We start from the raw sequence: 16,930 nt of genomic DNA on the forward strand, positions 1-16,930 counted from the left end.
CCTCCATCCCCTCCTTTTCCCCCATCTCCTTTTCCTGAACGAGAAAAAAAAAGAATCAAGAAAAAAAAGCTAACCCTCCCAGTCAACCGCGAGGACCCCCAAGGCTACACCCTCTCCGTCGTCCAATTCGACGACGGCGAACCCGTCAAGCCCGCCAACTCCCACGACAGCGTCACCCACATCATGAGCATGGCCGACCTCTCCACCTGCCCGGACAACTGCTTCCGTCCCATGGGCATCGCTTGGGGCCCCTCGGGCCGCGTCTTCCTCACCTCGGACAGCACCGGCGAGCTCTACATCCTGGATCGCCGCTCGGACGACGCGTCTGGCACCGAGTCGGGCACCATCGAGCTGCCCAGCGAGACCGGGTCGCCTGACGACGACAGCGCCGCGGCTGGTCTTTCGGCGGTGCAGTCGCTTGGCCTTGCTGTTGCGGCGGTTCTCACTGCTTCTCTTATGGCGTTCTAGGCTGGCTTGAGTGTGTAGGGATGGTTACGGGAATGGGCTCGGGAAATGACTTGCAAATGGTTGTACGCCAATACGATGCGATGTTACGTTCTAGAATATGACCATATTTTTATGTTGAGAGTCACGCATGGTTCGGGCGTAGAATGATGTACAAGTCCCCGCTATGACTTCAAGTTGCCTCTGTTGTTTTTGTCTTGAAAATCAAATGAAAATAAAAATGAAAATAAAAATGAAAATAAAAATGAAAATAAAAATGAAAATAAAAATGAAAATAAAAATGAAAATAAAAATGAAAATAAAAATGAAAATAAAAATGAAAATAAAAATGAAAATAAAAATGAAAATAAAAATGAAAATACAATTGCAACTAAAATTGAAATTAAACCCTCCGTCACCAAAGTCCCAACTCAACACAGGTCTTTAAATCCCGGCCCAAAATCAAAGCGTCAACTAAAGGGTATCTCTTTGGCCATTCGTCTCGTAACACATCCCGACAGTCCATCTTCCCTCATCCCACATGCGGCCAGAAAGCCATCCAGTGCACATCATGATAGGCATCCTTCGGCATGGACCGAAACGCCAGAAAGATCTCAACAAAGATCACAAGCCGAGCGATAATATACACGGTATACGCAAGATCAGCCACAGACTTGAATAACCAGCGCCGAATAAAGGTGTCCTTTCTCGCCTTCCGGGTCCATATCCACAACAAGTCAAAAGTGAAATCAAACCAAGGTTGAGTCGAGAGCACCGGCACCAAACCCCCAATCAGCATGACGACCAGCAATATCAAGCTGCTCGTCTGCCAGAGAACCCCCTCGGTAGCCGTGGGGAACGGAAACGACCAGCTGACGAGGTGAATCACGGCATGCACGACGGAAACCACCCACACAATGGTGGCCTCTTTCCCCGTCGGCGGCGGCGGAGAATAGTCGTTTGGTATCCTCGTCAAGGGTCTCCTCTCGAGGCCCCCGAAATGGAGCAAAGAGGGCCGCCGCCGCCACCCGTCCCAGACGGGCTTCTCGACGAAATCCAACGGAGTGTCGACGTAGGGCTCCCTCGCCGCATCGCCGGCCCAGAGCAAAAGGTCATCTATGGTCCAATCCACAGCGATGACGGTGGGTTCCGTGACGTTCTGCGGCTTGTTGGACCAAAAATACAGCGTCGCGAGCGTGGGGACGATGAAGGCGGCGGTGAAGACCTCGAGCGGCGTGATGGCCAGGCCCTGGCTCGCGCGCGCGATGATGTGCACGAGGAGCCATCCGGCCTGTAGAAAGGCCGCGCCCTTGGCGAAGCGGTCCGCCTTGCTCCGGTCCCAGATCTCGGCGCGGGTGACGGCGGGGGGCTTGATCCAGCGGTGGCGGCAGAGGTAGTGCACCGAGGTGGCGTTGATGGGGAAGGCCGGGAAGTTGGGGGTGGCGAGGACGAAGCCGCCGGCGTTGGCGTAGAAGGCGTGGACGACGGTCCAGTCGGTCTGGCCCAGCGCGTGCATCTCCCGGACCGACAAGTTGGCGGCGTTCCACTGCATGATGGCGAACAGCGTCAGCACTTCCGGCGCCCAGATGGCCAGGGTTGCCCAGCGCATCTTGCGGCAGAAAATCTGCCATTCCGTGTCGTGCTTGGCTTGGATGTTGTGGTGGAGGACGGTCCAGACGCAGACGAAGAGCGCCATGAAGTTGGAGATGAAGATGTCGATGGTTCCCCGGCCGTCGGGGGAATCTACCCAGCCGACCTTCTCCGATGATGGCATAATGGCTGGACAAGGAGAATGCGCCGGCGTATTGCCATAACAGCGCCAGTTGCTTGTGTAACTTTTGGAAACATGAATACTGTGTAACGTTTGTGGGGGGAGCCTGTCTATATCCTTTGTAGACTGTATGGGGTTGGAAGCTTTGGAAGGCCGAGGCGTCGGAAGACCGAAGCGCTGGAGAGGCCACTTGGGCCTCACCCAAGGGTCTGTTGTTTCGCTCAAAATAGGCCGGCATGAGGAGTAAGAGAGCCAGGGCTATTGGCGCCTGGATGTACAACGTATGTAAGAGCAGAGGGGGCCAACTGCAGGCCTGCGGTGTGGATGCATTCCCATCCACTCGTTGGTGGAGGGCGGGTGGAGTTAGGCGCCGACCCTAGTTCGCGAGGTGCAAGTTGCTGCTGCTGCTTTCCCAACCGCATAAGCTCTCTGCATTTACGCGCACGCTATGCAATCATGCCTTCAACTCGGCAAGGATCGATGGCAAGATGATACCAACAGCGCGGACAAAAACCAAGAAGGACTGGGCAAGAGCGCGCGGGAAGCCCAGGAGGCCAGCCTGGCGCAAGTGAATCTGAACACTGTAGACGGCAATGCGGACGAACTGGTAGAAGAGCCGCAGCGGGTTCTCAACGATGCCTCCCATGATGGCCACAGGCTCTGCAAAGTTCTCCTTGCCGGCTTGGATGTATCGAACGAAGCCAGTCTGCATGATTTGTAGCCTCGGGTCTAAAGAAAGGCATACGATCAGCAACTGAGTGATCAATTGATACCACTTGACGGGAAAGAAAACATACCCTCAGTCACGAATAAAAGATACAGTGCCTGCGCCAAGATGTTGAGCGATGCGGCGTGCATCTTGCGTCTCCAGTGAAACGTGGACATTCTCCTCAGCACAGCACCCGAGTCCTCGAGGGACGGGATCTCGGCCGGATCGAGCAGGCGCGAGAGAAGGATGGCGTCTTTGAGCGCCACGGTCATACCGCCGCCCGTCAAGGGATGTCGCATATTCGCAGCATCTCCGAGAACCACGAGTCCCGGCGTCCGGTTCTGGGTCGAGGGCACCCACGCATTCGGCATGCTGCGGAGGCGACCGCGGTCGACGGCATCTCGTAAGCTGGGCTTGACCGAGTCGGGGACTGAGGCGGCCACGCGATCGCGAATATACGCCGGGACGCCTCGTGAGCCGCCAATCTCAGCGTACACCGTGTTGGGGATGTCGATGAGGATCCGAGTTTCCCGTGGAGAGATCTGGTACATTAACATGGGCGGACCTGACCCGATGACGCCGTATGCGTAGTTGTGGAAGGGCAGGTCGGCGTCGAGGAGCTCCAGGCCCCAGAATCTCGACTGGGCTTGCGGCCTGCAGGCGGTGAATTGGGAGCGAAAGTTGGAGCCTGAACCGTCGGCTAGGATAGTGAGATGCGCGAGATACTGCCAAGGTGGCGTCAGATTTAGGAACCAGAAAGACAGGTGGACTTGGAGGCAAGGCATCAGCAGGGTACGAACATTGATCGTGTCACCGTCGCGGCCTGTCGAACACTTGGCCCCGATGACAGCTCCCGTCCTCGCCTCACGAAGAATTTCCAACGCCGTAGCTTCGACGAGCGTAATGTTTTCCTCCCGGGCAATTCGTCGACGCAGCTTTCCCACGAACTTGCCGTGATGAAAACTCCTCCCTGAAGGCGTCTCCGCCTCGTCTGCTCCACAGGACCGAGACCCGGACGGTGCCGAGTCAGACGGAGGACAAAACCAAAAGGTAGCCTCCTCCTCGCCCTTCCAGTACAAATGGTAGCCCTCGACAGGGGTGGCGCCGATGTCCTGGACACACTCGGACAAGCCCAGTCGAGCGAGAGCGTCCATGCCACCGGGTTGAAGCAGCTCGCCGACGATACGGTCCGGCTCCTTCAAACTTCTCTCGACGACCAGGATGCGACGGCCCTGTTTTGCGAATGCCTGTGCGACACCGCATCCTGCCACTCCGGCGCCTATAATGAGGACATCGTGCACTTGGGGGTGGTTGGGAGTCTCGGACGACATTGCGCAATCGCGCAACCAGCCCGTGCTCTTAAGCTCGAAACTCTTGGCGGAGGGGCCTCTGAGAGGAGAATTGATGAGCACGAGGGATCGAGTCGTGCACTAGGTCATAAAAGCGAATGTGAGTGGTGTTGAAGAGAAGATGCTGGGTAGTTTTGCTCGGTTCAGTCACCAGGGGCCCCCTTGTCCAGTGGGCACCGCGGGCGCTTGGCGGTTCCAACGAGGACCCTGGATTCTGCAGCAGTGCTCAGGGGAAGTCTCAACAAACCAACAAACCAACAACAGAAACAGAAACAGAAAACTTGAACTCACCTCTCAGAATCCTTCCAGTCCTTCATCTCATACGAATCGGGGCATTCACGTGAATGACGGATCTAGAATGCGTTCTACATATCATTCAATGCGACGGCAATTAGCAAACCATACCTTCATCTCGTCAATAACGACTTCTCACCTCCGGCCCGTACCCTGTTTCTGGATGTCGTGCTTACCGACAACAGCTTGAGACAGCAAGACATCATTCACCGTAACCGGGATGGACCGGCCACATGATGCATACGAGGCCCACGACGGTCCTTCGACGAGAATCCATCCCCGTACATCGTCTTACATACTTCTTTCATTCCACTCATACTGATGGAAGAGATGTTGAAGGCTGGAGATGACCATTTTGATGAGTTCTTTGGTGAGAGATATCTTGTTGAGATGGTCAAGCCCCTTTTTCCACGGTACTTGGTACTTATTCCAGATGATTTGTCAGCCAAAGATCTACACCTTAGGTAATAATTCCTTAGGTAATCTATCAAGGAAAGCGCAAGTACGAATACACGTGGCTTTTACCTTGTACGTTGTACCGTGGTTGCACCTGCAGATTCCCGAGCTCACCGCCCAAAAAAACCAATCGTCATCCAGGCGACTCGACGTAATTGACCCTCATCATATGCAAACGACGCTCCCCTGTCTTTCTCCCCACCAACCTTCAACGAACCTTTATCGTCCCAGTCATCTTATCGTTCATGTCCGACTCGGAAGACTCGGGTTCCGAGAACCCTTACGCCCACCTTCTCCCTGCAGGTCTCCGCACCACCACAGCCAGCAAGGTCAGAGCAGAGAGGGATCGGCTCGCGCCTGTCATCTTTTCCAAATGGAATACCCTCCGTGATATCGTTCTGAGGCACGAGGCAACCATTCAGAATAGATGGACCCGCAAGTCGAAACCCAAACGCCGCGCCACCCTGCTCCAAGCCTTCCCCGACATGCCCAAGGACCACCTCCCCGACGTCGCCGCTTGGAAGAAGAAACCCCAGAATGTCATTATCGACGAGAAGAACGAGGACGCCTATCTCATGCCGTACCTGAACCTGGAAGACCTGACCAAGACGGAACCCTTGCTGATCATGCTCAACGCCCGCGGCCGTCACCGTCCCGACGAGTTCGCCCACTCGGACGTAGCCGCCTACCACGTCGGCCTGGTCACCCAGAGCATCGACCGCCCTTTCCTCAACGAGTACGTGCTCATGTTCCGTGGCCGTACCGACCCAGACACCTACGGTCAGGTCTATCACTGGGACGACCACGAAGACGCCTTCTTCTGGATGCACGAGGCCAGGGGCCTCGTACCGGGCGACGGCCTCAACTGCCTCAGGATACAGGCCAAGCTCTACGATTTCTTGATCCGCTGCTGCCTGGACATCCTCCATGATATACCGCCCGGTGATATGGTGGGTCCTAACTACCCCGTCACCGACGAGCCGCCCCGCGTTTCTGCCACCGACAACGACCCGGAGGCTCCGACATCCCTGGCCGTCACCAAATTCGAATCCGCCTACCGACCGCCCGCTCATCTGGACCTCGATCGTCTCGAGACAGTCGTCGCCGCCCAGGTGGCCAAACTCGAGGACGACCTGTGGTCCTTGCGGGAAGACCCCGAATCCTTCGCCCAGACCATGCTGGAGGTCAAGGAGCATCGCCAGGAGATGCTGCTCGACACCAACGGGAACCCGCACCCCAGCCTCAACCCGCTGCGCATTCAGGTCTTCTGGGACCGCGTCGTTACTAGCGCGCTCGTCGACAAGATCGTATCGTTGGGCGTCTGGCAAGTCGCCTTTGACAAGGTCGTCCAGCTCCGCCAGGCCATGGAGGAGCACAGGGACCAAATCGACCCGGCCAAGGACCTGCCCGAAGACCTTGCCATGGCTTTTTACCACCTCTGGGCCGCCCTCGAGCGGATGGAAGTCGGCCCCGTCGCCATCCTGAAGACCATTTTCCCCGCCTCGCCGCCCATGCGGAGCCACTTTGTGCGCCAGCCGCCGCCGAACCCGCAAACCACCATGATCCAGGTCGTCTCCCGGCCCATCTCCCGCACCAAAAACGAGCAGGATCTCCTGGCCACCATGCGGATGCTGTGGGACGACAAGGAGCGCTTTCTCCTGACGACCCCGGTCCTGCTCGACATGCTCGACAACCTAACCCGGAAAGACTCGTCGGTCCATGCCCTGCTGAGCTCCCATGTGCGCGACCAGCTCGGTCATTTCGCCCTCATCTCCGAGTGTCTCCGTCAGCTCAAGCTGTTCCAGCCTTGGTCCGACACGTTTGAGACCAAGATGATGGAAGCCCGCGAGCAGATCGACAAGGACTTTGCCGACCGGACGCGGTGGATGGGGCCCCTCAGCCAGATGGCATTGAAGAGCGACTTTGCCCAGCTCGCCGTGCCCACCGACGGGAGGTTCCGCTACCCGGCAGCCAAGAAGCGGACCAAGGAGAACGTCGAGGCCATGCGCTCTGCCGAGGCCGCCCTCGACGCCTTCTGGGCCGCCTTCCTCGCCTCGTACCAGGATACGCTGAACCCGCGGCTGCGAGAGATCCTCGTCGAGCGAAAGCCACAGCGTACCCCGCCCTGGGCCGAGATGCAGGTGCCGGAGGCCCAACCACAGGGTAAAGGCGCCATTGATCCGTCCTCTCTCGCGGCGCCGTTTGGCGGCCTGAACGTCCAAGACGAAGAATCCAAATCGAAGACCGCTGCCGCTCCTCGTCCGCCCAAAGTCAAGACACGGGGCGTCCCAGACCCGACCAAGACTGGGGTGGAGACAGTCACCACCGCCTCCGGAAATGATGCTGCTGCGTCTGCCGCGGGCGAGAACAGCGGGGATAACACCGCCCCTGTGCTACGCGTAGACCGGCGAGCCCTCAAGGCCTTCCAGGCGCTCTTCTTCACACCTGACGCCACCCGCCAAGCCGGCGAGACAAACTGGTCCGACTTCCTCTACGCCATGACCAAGGTGGGCTTCTCAGCCGAAAAGATATACGGCTCTGTATGGCAGTTCAGGCCGCGATTTTCCATCTTTTCCGCCGACGGGAACGAAGAGGAAGGGAAGGGGGCAAGCAACGCTGTCCGTGGCAAGCCGCTACAGGTACACGAGCCTCACCCCTCTAGTAAGATCCCCTTCTGGCTGGGACGACGTCTCGGGCGGAGACTGAACCGCATGTATGGATGGGATCGGTCTACGTTTGTGGAGGCGTGGGAGGCGTGAAGATCGTTGCATCAAGGAGGCACTGCATTACAACGATGAGTCACGAGGAGTTGTCCTAGCCAACTTGGAACGGTCGTCCCGCTCGATTGTTCTCCTGGTGGTTACATGGTAACAGCCAACATGGACAATGTTTGCATTGCTTCCGTTACATGCAGGCAAGCTCGGCAAGCTCGTGGCACAGCCAGCCGTTTGTCCGTCCTCCAATGTCGTCTCTTCTGACGGCCCCTTCCGTCCCTTCTCATCTTCCCCGTCATCCCGACACCGGCCGTGAATTGGAATAGATCAGCTGTGCCGTGCATGTGGTCGATGGACAGGAGTGTTTCTAGTTCAGAAGAGGGCCATCAGAGCCAGTCGCTCAGTGGCTTGCACCAAGTTACTCCTTAGTCTGCCAAACAACAGGTCGTCCGACTCGTTCCACGTCCCCGTCCCGGTCTCCCGTCACCTTGTCATTCCCGATGGTCGGTCGCAGGAAAGGGTAGTCTGAGAACAGGGACAGCGGTGTGTCGGTGCACCATGGCACCATGGCACCCAGCAGGACAGTTCCACGATTGACGAAAGAAGGAAGTTGACACGCAAGTCGCAGTCGTGCAATGTCCATATACAGACGGACTCCTTGTTACTCCAGGCCACCTGGACGTCTCGGCTATAGCCTCATCAAGCCACGGCGAAACCATGTCACGATGCATACATGGCGACCGCTGACGATCCAGGCCCAACGATTAGTCCTACCCAACGTCTCAGACACTCCCACGAGCATTGATCATCTTTGCATTTCGTACATCGCTCGTCATCGACTAGACACTGTCATTCTCTCCGTCGATGGAGCTGCTTTCCGGCTGGTCCATAAGTAAGGTGGTCTCCCCGTGAACCTTTCTCTCCGCCCTCTCTCCTCGCCAAGCCTCTTTATCCACCCTCCACGAATATCTCTACCAACTCGCCTCTCCCTCACAGCAGCATCCGTGTTAATCTTTTCCATTGTAGTACGTACAAGACAACATCAAGATGAAGACCACCATGGCTACTCTCGCCGCTGCTGTCGGCCTCATGGTATCGCTCCCCTCGGTCGCTGGTACCCCTGAACAAGTCGACATTGTTGCCATCCACGCCCGCCAGGACGGCAGTGAGAGAGAGAGATTCGAGTGCCATGCTGCCTGTGGTATGTATCGTCATCCCTTCCGTGACATCCAGGGCAGTTCAGCCCACACATGAGTTATCAGTCCTCACCCGCCTCCCTATCTCTGAGCCCTTGGTCCTACCTGCTAACAGGGTGCAAGGCGCCACCGTCATCGGCGCCACGCAGGAGGCCCACTGCGAGAACTCCACCTGGCGCGAACAGTTCGACGAATGCCTCTCCTGCGCCGGCCATTTTGAAATCTGGAGATACTACGAAGAGGGCGTCTCCGTTGCCGGTGAGGCATGCGGCGTCGAGGTTGGTTCGGGGTCAAAAACGCAGGATGACCCTGCCACGGTAAAGCCGATCCCCCTTTTTCCCATTCTCCTTCATTTGGCTTGACGTTAGGGTCATGCTGATGTCTAACGTGTGCTTCTCCTGTAGACTACCACTACCGTTGTGGAAACCGTCAAGCCTGGCGAGGACAAGGATCACGACGGTGGATGTGATGGCGGCAATGGAGACGGCGGCAATGGCGACGGCGGTAATGGCGACGACTGCAGTGCTGCTTCGCACTTGATGTCGTCTTCGGGGGTCGTTCTTTTCGCCATGCTGGCTGCTGCGGGCATGCTCTGATTTCACAATCTTCAGAGGCTGGGACGCCAGACTTGGGCATGTCAACTTGATATGCGTGGCGGGGCCAAGTAATATGTCCACTGTGCGGTCAGGACGTTTACTGGCATTCGAGGTGGTTGTGTGCTTGGACAGAGAGCGATTAGTACTCCGAGTTGCTTCCTTGAGCTCGAGTATACACTCTGGTGCGTCTGAGGAGCCTGCTCACACGTCCTGCGGTCTCTCCCCCCTATAGTATCTTGTGGATTGTTATCCCGGCTCCCTAGTAACCTACTTACTTCTTACGGACCAGTGAGAAAAACATGAAGTTTACAAGCTGTTTGTTTGACGCCCACGGTTTGACACATGCCTTGGCCATCAATCCATGCTTCTGGTTTGCTCGTCTATGCACGTTGTATTTTGGTTTGTGGGTTGAGAAATAGAAAAGTAATGTCTATTAATGCTCACATCAGGACGGACAGGTCACAGGTGGTCATGACGCTGGTATTGTCCAAAATCCTTGGATGGTTGTTTGTATACTAACGAACAACCTAAGAGAATACTTAGTAGACATAGACTCTTCACGCAGCCCGACATCGGCCCGGACTTCGGCAGATGAGGGGTCCGTAGCGATCCACACAACGTCCCATCTTATCTGATGAGATTGATTAGATGGTCCGCTGTGACCAATCATCCCCGCGAATGCTCCCTACTAACCCCCTTCTACCCAGAAACCAGGGGGCTACCATGTAACGCTTGAGGCCTTTTCTGCTCCTTTTCGCTGCTATTCTTCTTCAGATGCATCCGCAGTTGTTCGAGCAGCCTATCACGACCAACAGCGACGGGCGGAGTGCCCCTCTAGTCAATGGCTCGAAGCACTCACTTACACATAGGTTGGCCCCCCGACGGGGATCATGCAAGATGCAGGTGGAGAGAATGCGACTGCTACCCCTCGGATGAACCGACCTTGCGCCAGCCTTTAAATACCAGTTGCGTATTTCCAAGGCCGTCGTCCGAGTGTCTGGTTTTCTCTGCTTTCTCCGTCTCTCCCTGGAATCCATCATTGAACACCAAGCCCCTTTCTCCCTCGCAACCATGACCGACTCACAACCCACCCTCAAGGGCCTCGTGGCGAAAATCGCCGAGGTCACAGAGGCCTTCACCCGGACACTAGAGGAGAACAAAATCCCCGAACCCACTTTCGCCGCCGACAGCCCGACAAGCTACAGCGGTCTGACGGGGGAGATGTTCCTCCAGCGCCAGCAGCTCATCGACCACCTCAACGACATGATGTACCTCGTCCAAGGCCCCAGCGAGAGCATCTTCAATTACGCGCACAATGTAAGCCGTCGCCAGTCCTCGTCCCGTAGCTCGTTCCGTGGCTGACCTCTTCAATCCAGTGCATGCCCGACGTCGCGGCCCTCAACATCCTAAACCACTTTGACTTCTGGGCCGCCGTGCCGCTCGCCGGCTCGGCCACCTTTGCCGAAATCGCCCGCCACACCACCCTCCCGGAAGAAGTCGTCACGCGCGTCATCGAGCACGGCATCACCCTCCGCATCTTCGAGAAGACCACCTTCGAGCCCGATTCCCCGCCGCGCATCCGCCACACTTCTCGATCTGCCGCCCTCGCCAAGTCGGCCGGCCTGCGTGCCCTCGTCTCTACCGTCCTGGACGACGCTGGCCCGCCCATGACGGTCATGCAGGAGGCGCTGCGGAGGTACAACGCCGGCAAGACGGAGCTGGCCCAGGACATGACCCAGACGGCCTTTTCGTTGTATCACAGCGGCGAGCTGGCGGGCAAATATGCAAACTCGTGGGAGTTTATCGAGAATGATGGCGAGGGGGAGAAGAAGGGGTGGAGGCAGCGGACGTTTGTGCAGTTTATGGACTATATCAAGGAGATTTTCCGGTTGGAGGACGTTGTTGAGAATGCCTATGATTGGAAGGCTGCCGGCAAGGCCACTGTCGTTGATGTGAGTTCTTCCCCTCTGTCCTTTTCCTTTGCTTCTTCTTCCCCCCTTTCCAGGACTCCCTCCATCTTCTCCTTTGCTGTACTTTAAGAAAAGTGTTAACGCGGCATATCAACGACAGCTCGGTGGTTCAGGAGGCCACGACTCCATCGTCCTCGCCCGCAAGTTCCCCGACCTAAACATCATCGTTCAGGACCTCCCCCAGGCGCAACCCGTCTTCGAGAAGAACCTCCCCGAAGACCTCAAGGGACGCGTGACCTACTCGGCGCACAACTTCTTCAACCCGCAGCCCCAGCAGGCCGACGTCTACATGATCAAGCTCATCCTGCACGACTGGCCCGACAAGGAGTCCGTGCAGATCCTCCGCAACCTGGTCCCGGCCATGAAACCCGGCGCGCGGGTCCTCTTCATCGACTACGTCGGCAAGCAGGACGAGCTGGCAAGCAGCACGGCCGGGCCCCCTCTTCCCCGGTCCATCCAGCAGTTTGGCACGTCGACGGATCTCCGCATGTTGGCCCTGTTCAGCGCCAAGGAGAGGCCTGTTGGTGCGTGGAAGGAGATCTTCCGCGAGGCGGATGAGAGGTTCGACTTGGTGAGGGTGGAAGCGAATCCGTTGACCTTTATGGTGATTATTGAGGCGGTGTGGCGGGGTTAGCAGAGGGCTGGGCATAAGGGAAATAGGGGGTTGACATTAGGAGAGATGATAATTTGATTATTTTGAAGAGCGGCCCGTCAGATGGTTCTCTGAAATCTCCTGTTTCAAGAAAAGCAGCGCTTCTGTCTCAGCTCATACCTAACAGCATCCTCTTAATAGGCCCAGTGACCTGGCGGTCGGGCCCTGAGGCCTGGATAGGTCGCTAGTACGGCTCACTCAGACTTGAATTCATACGTTTCTACGTACTGTTGTCATAACAAATCGTATAGCCAAGACAGACAGTTGCTAAGTAAAGCCACCAACGCAACGCCAGAATTAACCAAGCTACCACAAGGTCAATGGTCTGCTATCGTACACCACATCTCAGCAGTTGCCGTGAGAAGTTGAAGCGCTTGACCCTTGGACTCGCATTCCCGCCTGAATAGTAGGATATCCCCCTACTGATCCGTACCGCCATTTTTGCAGGGGGCGCCAAGATGTATTTGGGTTTGGCCGTTGTTGGGCTCTTTCGACTTTGGCTGCTCGTGATCGCCGGCAAACGTTGTGTAGTCATCTTGCATCAGGCAGAGTGGTCCGTCTCCCTCCCCTATGAGCTGTCGCCTGGTCTTTTCCACCTGCATAAATAGATACGAAGCGGAAAGAAATGGAAGATTAGGAACCACGGTACGGGACGTATGGCTCACTCCCTAACGACATGCTGACAGGCTCGCATCTTTACAAAAGTCGCAACCGCGGGAGTTGTGGCGCCGCCAAGTCGGTGGCTGCTCAGCCGTGTCATCCTATATGTCCTATCCGTATATCAGTGAAGACTGCGATAGACTACAAACATTGTACTGTCTCATGGAGTTGCTGTACACAACAAGTTATGAGATCCGATCAGGCCGGCCTTGGAATTTGTAGGCCATGCGCAGAAATGCTGTACGTACGACGACCACCGCACGACGGTCCTCTTAAAACGGATAGGCTCGACCGGACCAACGCCAGCCAAAGCGACTATAGTGGCGGTTCTGTTCGTCGCGGATGTTTCTGAAATGGCGGCGGTCGGCTGGCGTGGAGGGAGTGAGTGCAGAGGCTAAGGTGAATGCGTTTCTTCTCGGCATCTAAACGCAGGGCACGATGCGGTCGCCCCGGATCCCGAGTTGGAGACTGGAACTGACAAGCTGGCGTATCGAGTATCCCCACGGTTTGTTCTTCCCCAGATTCTAGACGCCGGTCTTTGTGCGGGGAAATGGAGACGGTGTGCATCAAGAATCGTTGGTGCTATCGCCCTTCAAGGGAGATCCCTGTCATGTCCGGGAGTCGTGATCCGGGACTGCGGTGAAAGCTCGCTCAGAGTTCCCCCAACCCAACGAGTGACATGATCCAGAAGAATGAGCCGTCTGTCTTTTGTGACTGTTTGAATATCGACTGGAATCATGGTTCGTAATGGAAGTCGAAAGTCGTTGCAGCGGGCATTGATGACCGTGAGGAGTAGACAGTAGGATGACGGTACTATTCCCCGTCAAGACGAGGGAGACCTCATGCCTCGCGGTCCTCGTCGATAAGCTTGCTAATCTCCGGAAACCTTTTCCGGAAACTGTCGCCCACGGTCCAATTGTGCATCTGGCGGAGATGCTCCTCGTAGACGGGGTTGATGGTATACTCGGTCACGCCGGGCTCGTTCGGGTTCGTCATGGCGATGACGACGTGGGACTGGTCGTAGGGCCAGCTGACGTTGAAGCTCGAGCTGTAGAGGGCGGCCCAGTCGTCGAGGGTGATTTCCGGGTGCATGACGAGGTACTCGCGAGCCTTGGGCCTGTCCAGATGTCAGCCCAGGGCAAAAGTAAAGGCATGGAAGCGGGATGGATTCCGTAGGGCCACACGTACCATGGAATGCGATCAATCCAGGCGGCGTGAGGGATCGCCCTCTGGCTCGCGACGGGCCGTAGCCAAGGGGGCATCTGCTCCCAGCTTTCCCTGTCAAGAAGGACCATCCACTATGATTTGGCCATCATGGCGCTCCGTCAGTAGACTGGGTTTGATTTGGGCCATGTTCGGAGAATGGGTCCGTGATGATTCAGCGCCAACCACTTCTCCCCCACCATTTTCTTTTCCTGGCCCGGAAATACAGACTTGTAACAATAAACAACTCACCTTGAGAAGCAAAGCCATGTTCCAAAACACGGCCACCTGTCTCGGCAGGGTCTCGATTTCGGGATAGGAACGCACAATGTCGGCCACCACGTTACTTATAACATCCTCCGTCCTCCGTCGCGGGTCCATCAGGGAACAGAGCCGAGGCTTGCGAGAGTAGGCAGCCGCCCTCTCGTGCGCGGGCTTGGAAGCGATGAACCCCTTGGTGCGCACCGAGACGATGAAGCTCTGCAGGATCTCGTCGGCCAGGCAGGTAGGCGGGGTGTCCTTGGGTAAGATCTCCCACGGGTGAAGCGTGGTGGGTGCGACGGCCTGGCCGGGACGGGGCGCTGTTATGGCTCGCGTGGCGCCGGGAGGGAGAGCGGCGGCGGCGGCGGCTGCATCGGCTTCGTCTTCCCGTCCCATGAGGCTCAGCTGCAGGGCGGCGTTCTGGGTCCTCAGCTGGGTGTTTTCGCTCTCCAGCGCGGCGAGTCGGGCCTGCAGCATGGCGAGGTGGCGGCTCTTTTCTTCGACGGCGTGGTTGAGGAAGGCCACCTGCTCGGTCAGGTTATGGATGGTCCATTTGTTGCGGTCTCGCATGGCCTGCTGGGCCTTGCGGTCCCGTGCTCGTTTCCTCTGGAGGTCGATTTCCTTCTGCGACAGGCCCCCCGTCCCTGTGGGATCGGGGGTGGCCGAGTCTGCAGAGGATGGGGAGGTGGCGGAGGTGACGGACATGGCAACGGAATGGCGACGTGCGCCTTGCGCCGGCGGCGGCAACGGCGCTGATGCCGGCACTGACGGGTTGCCGTTGGGTGCTTGAGATGGGGGGTCCATTCGAGAGAGCTGCTGCTGATGCTCGGGGGGCGGGTGGTCGTGATCCGGAGTCGTAGACTCTGAGACTTGCTCGACGTGATCCAGGAATGGCAACAGGAGGGTCGGCTATGATTTGAATTGCTGACCGCAGATGCGCAACATGGAGTGGGATCAGAGATGGGTCGGTCTCCTGGGTCGACGGGATTGTGTTGACAGCGTAGGGGGCTGGCGTGGTTCGATTCAAGCGTCGGTGATGGGGCCTTTTACGTGGAGCAAGTCGGTGGAATGGAATGTCAGAGCGTGTCATCGGGCGCTGCTAAAATCCGGGGTATTGGGGTAATTGGAGAGCTGAATGCTGACTAAGATTCATGAGTGGGTCCAAGAGATCCACTGGCACCTCATCGGAGGATAATTGTTCCATTTCCCGAAGCCACACGTACGAAGTACAGTAATGAAGACCTTTTCGTAGACATGGCATGATTACCTTCAACTAAATCCATTGCTTGTTGAAGCGAACGGACACAACCCGCTCATCACTTGTCAGAGTCACTTGCAAGGAAGGAATGGGGATCTCTCCTGTTATTGCTTTCGATGGCTGAATGGTTTTCGAGTCGAGATGATTACACCTACACCCACTTTGGGGGATTTTCATTCTTCCGGTCCGGGTACCCAAGTACCGTTCCGTTGGTCCGTTGCACACTAATTAGGTAAGCCGCTGCTACCCCTCTCCATCATCTCCAACTCGAGTCCAGGCTGTTCATGGTCCGGCCTCTCACCACCTCCCCGAAAAATGGACGCGGCAATATCTCGACAGGCGGATTTCTCCGACTCGTTAGGACCCTATTTCGACCATGACATGACGACGTGAAATCTTGGCATGAATTCTTACACCACGCCATCTTCAGAGACGAAACTGCCGTACAAATGATTCTTGATGCGGGCGAGGATCCAGCGGTGCAGCAATCCTGCGATCCCACCTTCAGTCCCCTCCGAACTGCTTCGCAGTACGGCAGGTGCGAGTTGGCCGTTTGTTCTGACTACTCGTCGGCCCCGACGGCCGATGCTATCCAATGTGCCCTGGAGGATGGCGTTGGCAACAAACTAATCCTCTCCGAGAACGAAAGGGAACCAGCCACAGGTACCGAGGACTACCCTCGCTAGCATCGCCTGGTATGTCGACTCATTGATGCCGGCGGGAGCCTAGGTGGAAACGACAGGCGATCGCATCGCCAATCGACCCTCATCCGTAAGGCCGCAGTATTCGGTCAGCATGTCAACTAGGTGCGCAGCAACAGGTGGACGCCCTTGAGTATATACAACGTACGCCTGATTACCGATACCCCTGTGGACCCGGACACCATTGAAGACGGCACTTGGTGGCATGCGGGCCGTGGCGGAGAGCTGGGACATGCCCCAGTGTCTCTTCGATGGTGTCTCTTCGATGTACAGGCTAATCAGCCCCTGCTTCACATCTGCGAGTGTACTCCTTTCTATAACAGCCATGGGCAATGCTTTGAGTCTAGTATTACCTGCGATAGAACCCTCCCGGGCAGGCACCTGTCCGCCTATGGTGGTTCCTCACTGTTCTAGGAGTAGCTTGGCTAGTGTTTAGGGACCTAATCAGACCGAAACCTCTGCTTCAATAAATACAAACATTTTCGGCACCTTTTTCATCTTTTGGAAAAGGGGCAGGAGTTGCCGGGTAAAATGTCAAGGGGACGTAATGTCTAGCGCGCATACAAGAGAAGAGGGTTGAGGTTCCAAGGGCCCGAGTAACGCAAATTCATTTCAGAGGTTTCTCGCTCTGGTTCAAAAGATCGCTATCATCATCTTAGTATACATCATGGTATTCAATGTTCAGCAGCCGCTCCC

General features: G+C 56.6%; 7 protein-coding genes across 7 annotated transcripts; 4 read left to right on the plus strand and 3 right to left on the minus strand.

Moving 5' to 3' along the window:
- Window positions 1–54: 54 nt before the first annotated feature.
- On the plus strand, window positions 55–666 carry ACRALDRAFT_2023101 (uncharacterized protein; the record flags this gene model as incomplete). Its single annotated transcript, XM_071020124.1, has 3 exons — window positions 55–438; window positions 487–581; window positions 624–666. Coding segments are annotated over 3 exons (522 nt in total), but the record flags the coding sequence as incomplete, so codon positions are not given.
- A 187-nt stretch (window positions 667–853) lies between these two features.
- ACRALDRAFT_2055495 (uncharacterized protein) lies at window positions 854–2,218 on the minus strand (the record flags this gene model as incomplete). Its single annotated transcript, XM_071021745.1, has 1 exon — window positions 854–2,218. The coding sequence occupies one exon, from the start codon at window positions 2,216–2,218 to the stop codon at window positions 977–979; it is 1,242 nt and encodes a 413-aa protein (XP_070871033.1). The 3' UTR covers window positions 854–976.
- A 451-nt stretch (window positions 2,219–2,669) lies between these two features.
- On the minus strand, window positions 2,670–4,255 carry ACRALDRAFT_1037401 (uncharacterized protein; the record flags this gene model as incomplete). Its single annotated transcript, XM_071015062.1, has 3 exons — window positions 2,670–2,944; window positions 3,010–3,649; window positions 3,725–4,255. 3 exons carry the CDS (start codon window positions 4,253–4,255, stop codon window positions 2,670–2,672), a joined length of 1,446 nt encoding a protein of 481 aa, XP_070871034.1.
- A 1,013-nt stretch (window positions 4,256–5,268) lies between these two features.
- ACRALDRAFT_2114393 (uncharacterized protein) lies at window positions 5,269–7,782 on the plus strand (the record flags this gene model as incomplete). Its single annotated transcript, XM_071023682.1, has 1 exon — window positions 5,269–7,782. The coding sequence occupies one exon, from the start codon at window positions 5,269–5,271 to the stop codon at window positions 7,780–7,782; it is 2,514 nt and encodes an 837-aa protein (XP_070871035.1).
- Window positions 7,783–8,796: 1,014 nt separating this feature from the next.
- On the plus strand, window positions 8,797–9,529 carry ACRALDRAFT_1072910 (uncharacterized protein; the record flags this gene model as incomplete). Its single annotated transcript, XM_071018042.1, has 3 exons — window positions 8,797–8,938; window positions 9,057–9,211; window positions 9,338–9,529. The coding sequence occupies 3 exons, from the start codon at window positions 8,797–8,799 to the stop codon at window positions 9,527–9,529; spliced, it is 489 nt and encodes a 162-aa protein (XP_070871036.1).
- A 1,071-nt stretch (window positions 9,530–10,600) lies between these two features.
- ACRALDRAFT_2114606 (uncharacterized protein) lies at window positions 10,601–12,133 on the plus strand (the record flags this gene model as incomplete). Its single annotated transcript, XM_071023692.1, has 3 exons — window positions 10,601–10,846; window positions 10,906–11,481; window positions 11,600–12,133. 3 exons carry the CDS (start codon window positions 10,601–10,603, stop codon window positions 12,131–12,133), a joined length of 1,356 nt encoding a protein of 451 aa, XP_070871037.1.
- Window positions 12,134–13,651: 1,518 nt separating this feature from the next.
- Window positions 13,652–15,531, minus strand: ACRALDRAFT_2030257 (uncharacterized protein; the record flags this gene model as incomplete). The annotated part of the gene is made up of 4 exons (XM_071020647.1): window positions 13,652–13,928; window positions 14,000–14,109; window positions 14,267–15,184; window positions 15,499–15,531. 4 exons carry the CDS (start codon window positions 15,529–15,531, stop codon window positions 13,652–13,654), a joined length of 1,338 nt encoding a protein of 445 aa, XP_070871038.1.
- Between the last annotated feature and the right edge of the window lie 1,399 nt (window positions 15,532–16,930).

The sequence above is a fragment of the Sodiomyces alcalophilus genome (assembly GCF_042370955.1).
Source record: "Sodiomyces alcalophilus JCM 7366 unplaced genomic scaffold ACRALscaffold_10, whole genome shotgun sequence".
Taxonomy (NCBI): domain Eukaryota; kingdom Fungi; phylum Ascomycota; class Sordariomycetes; order Glomerellales; family Plectosphaerellaceae; genus Sodiomyces; species Sodiomyces alcalophilus.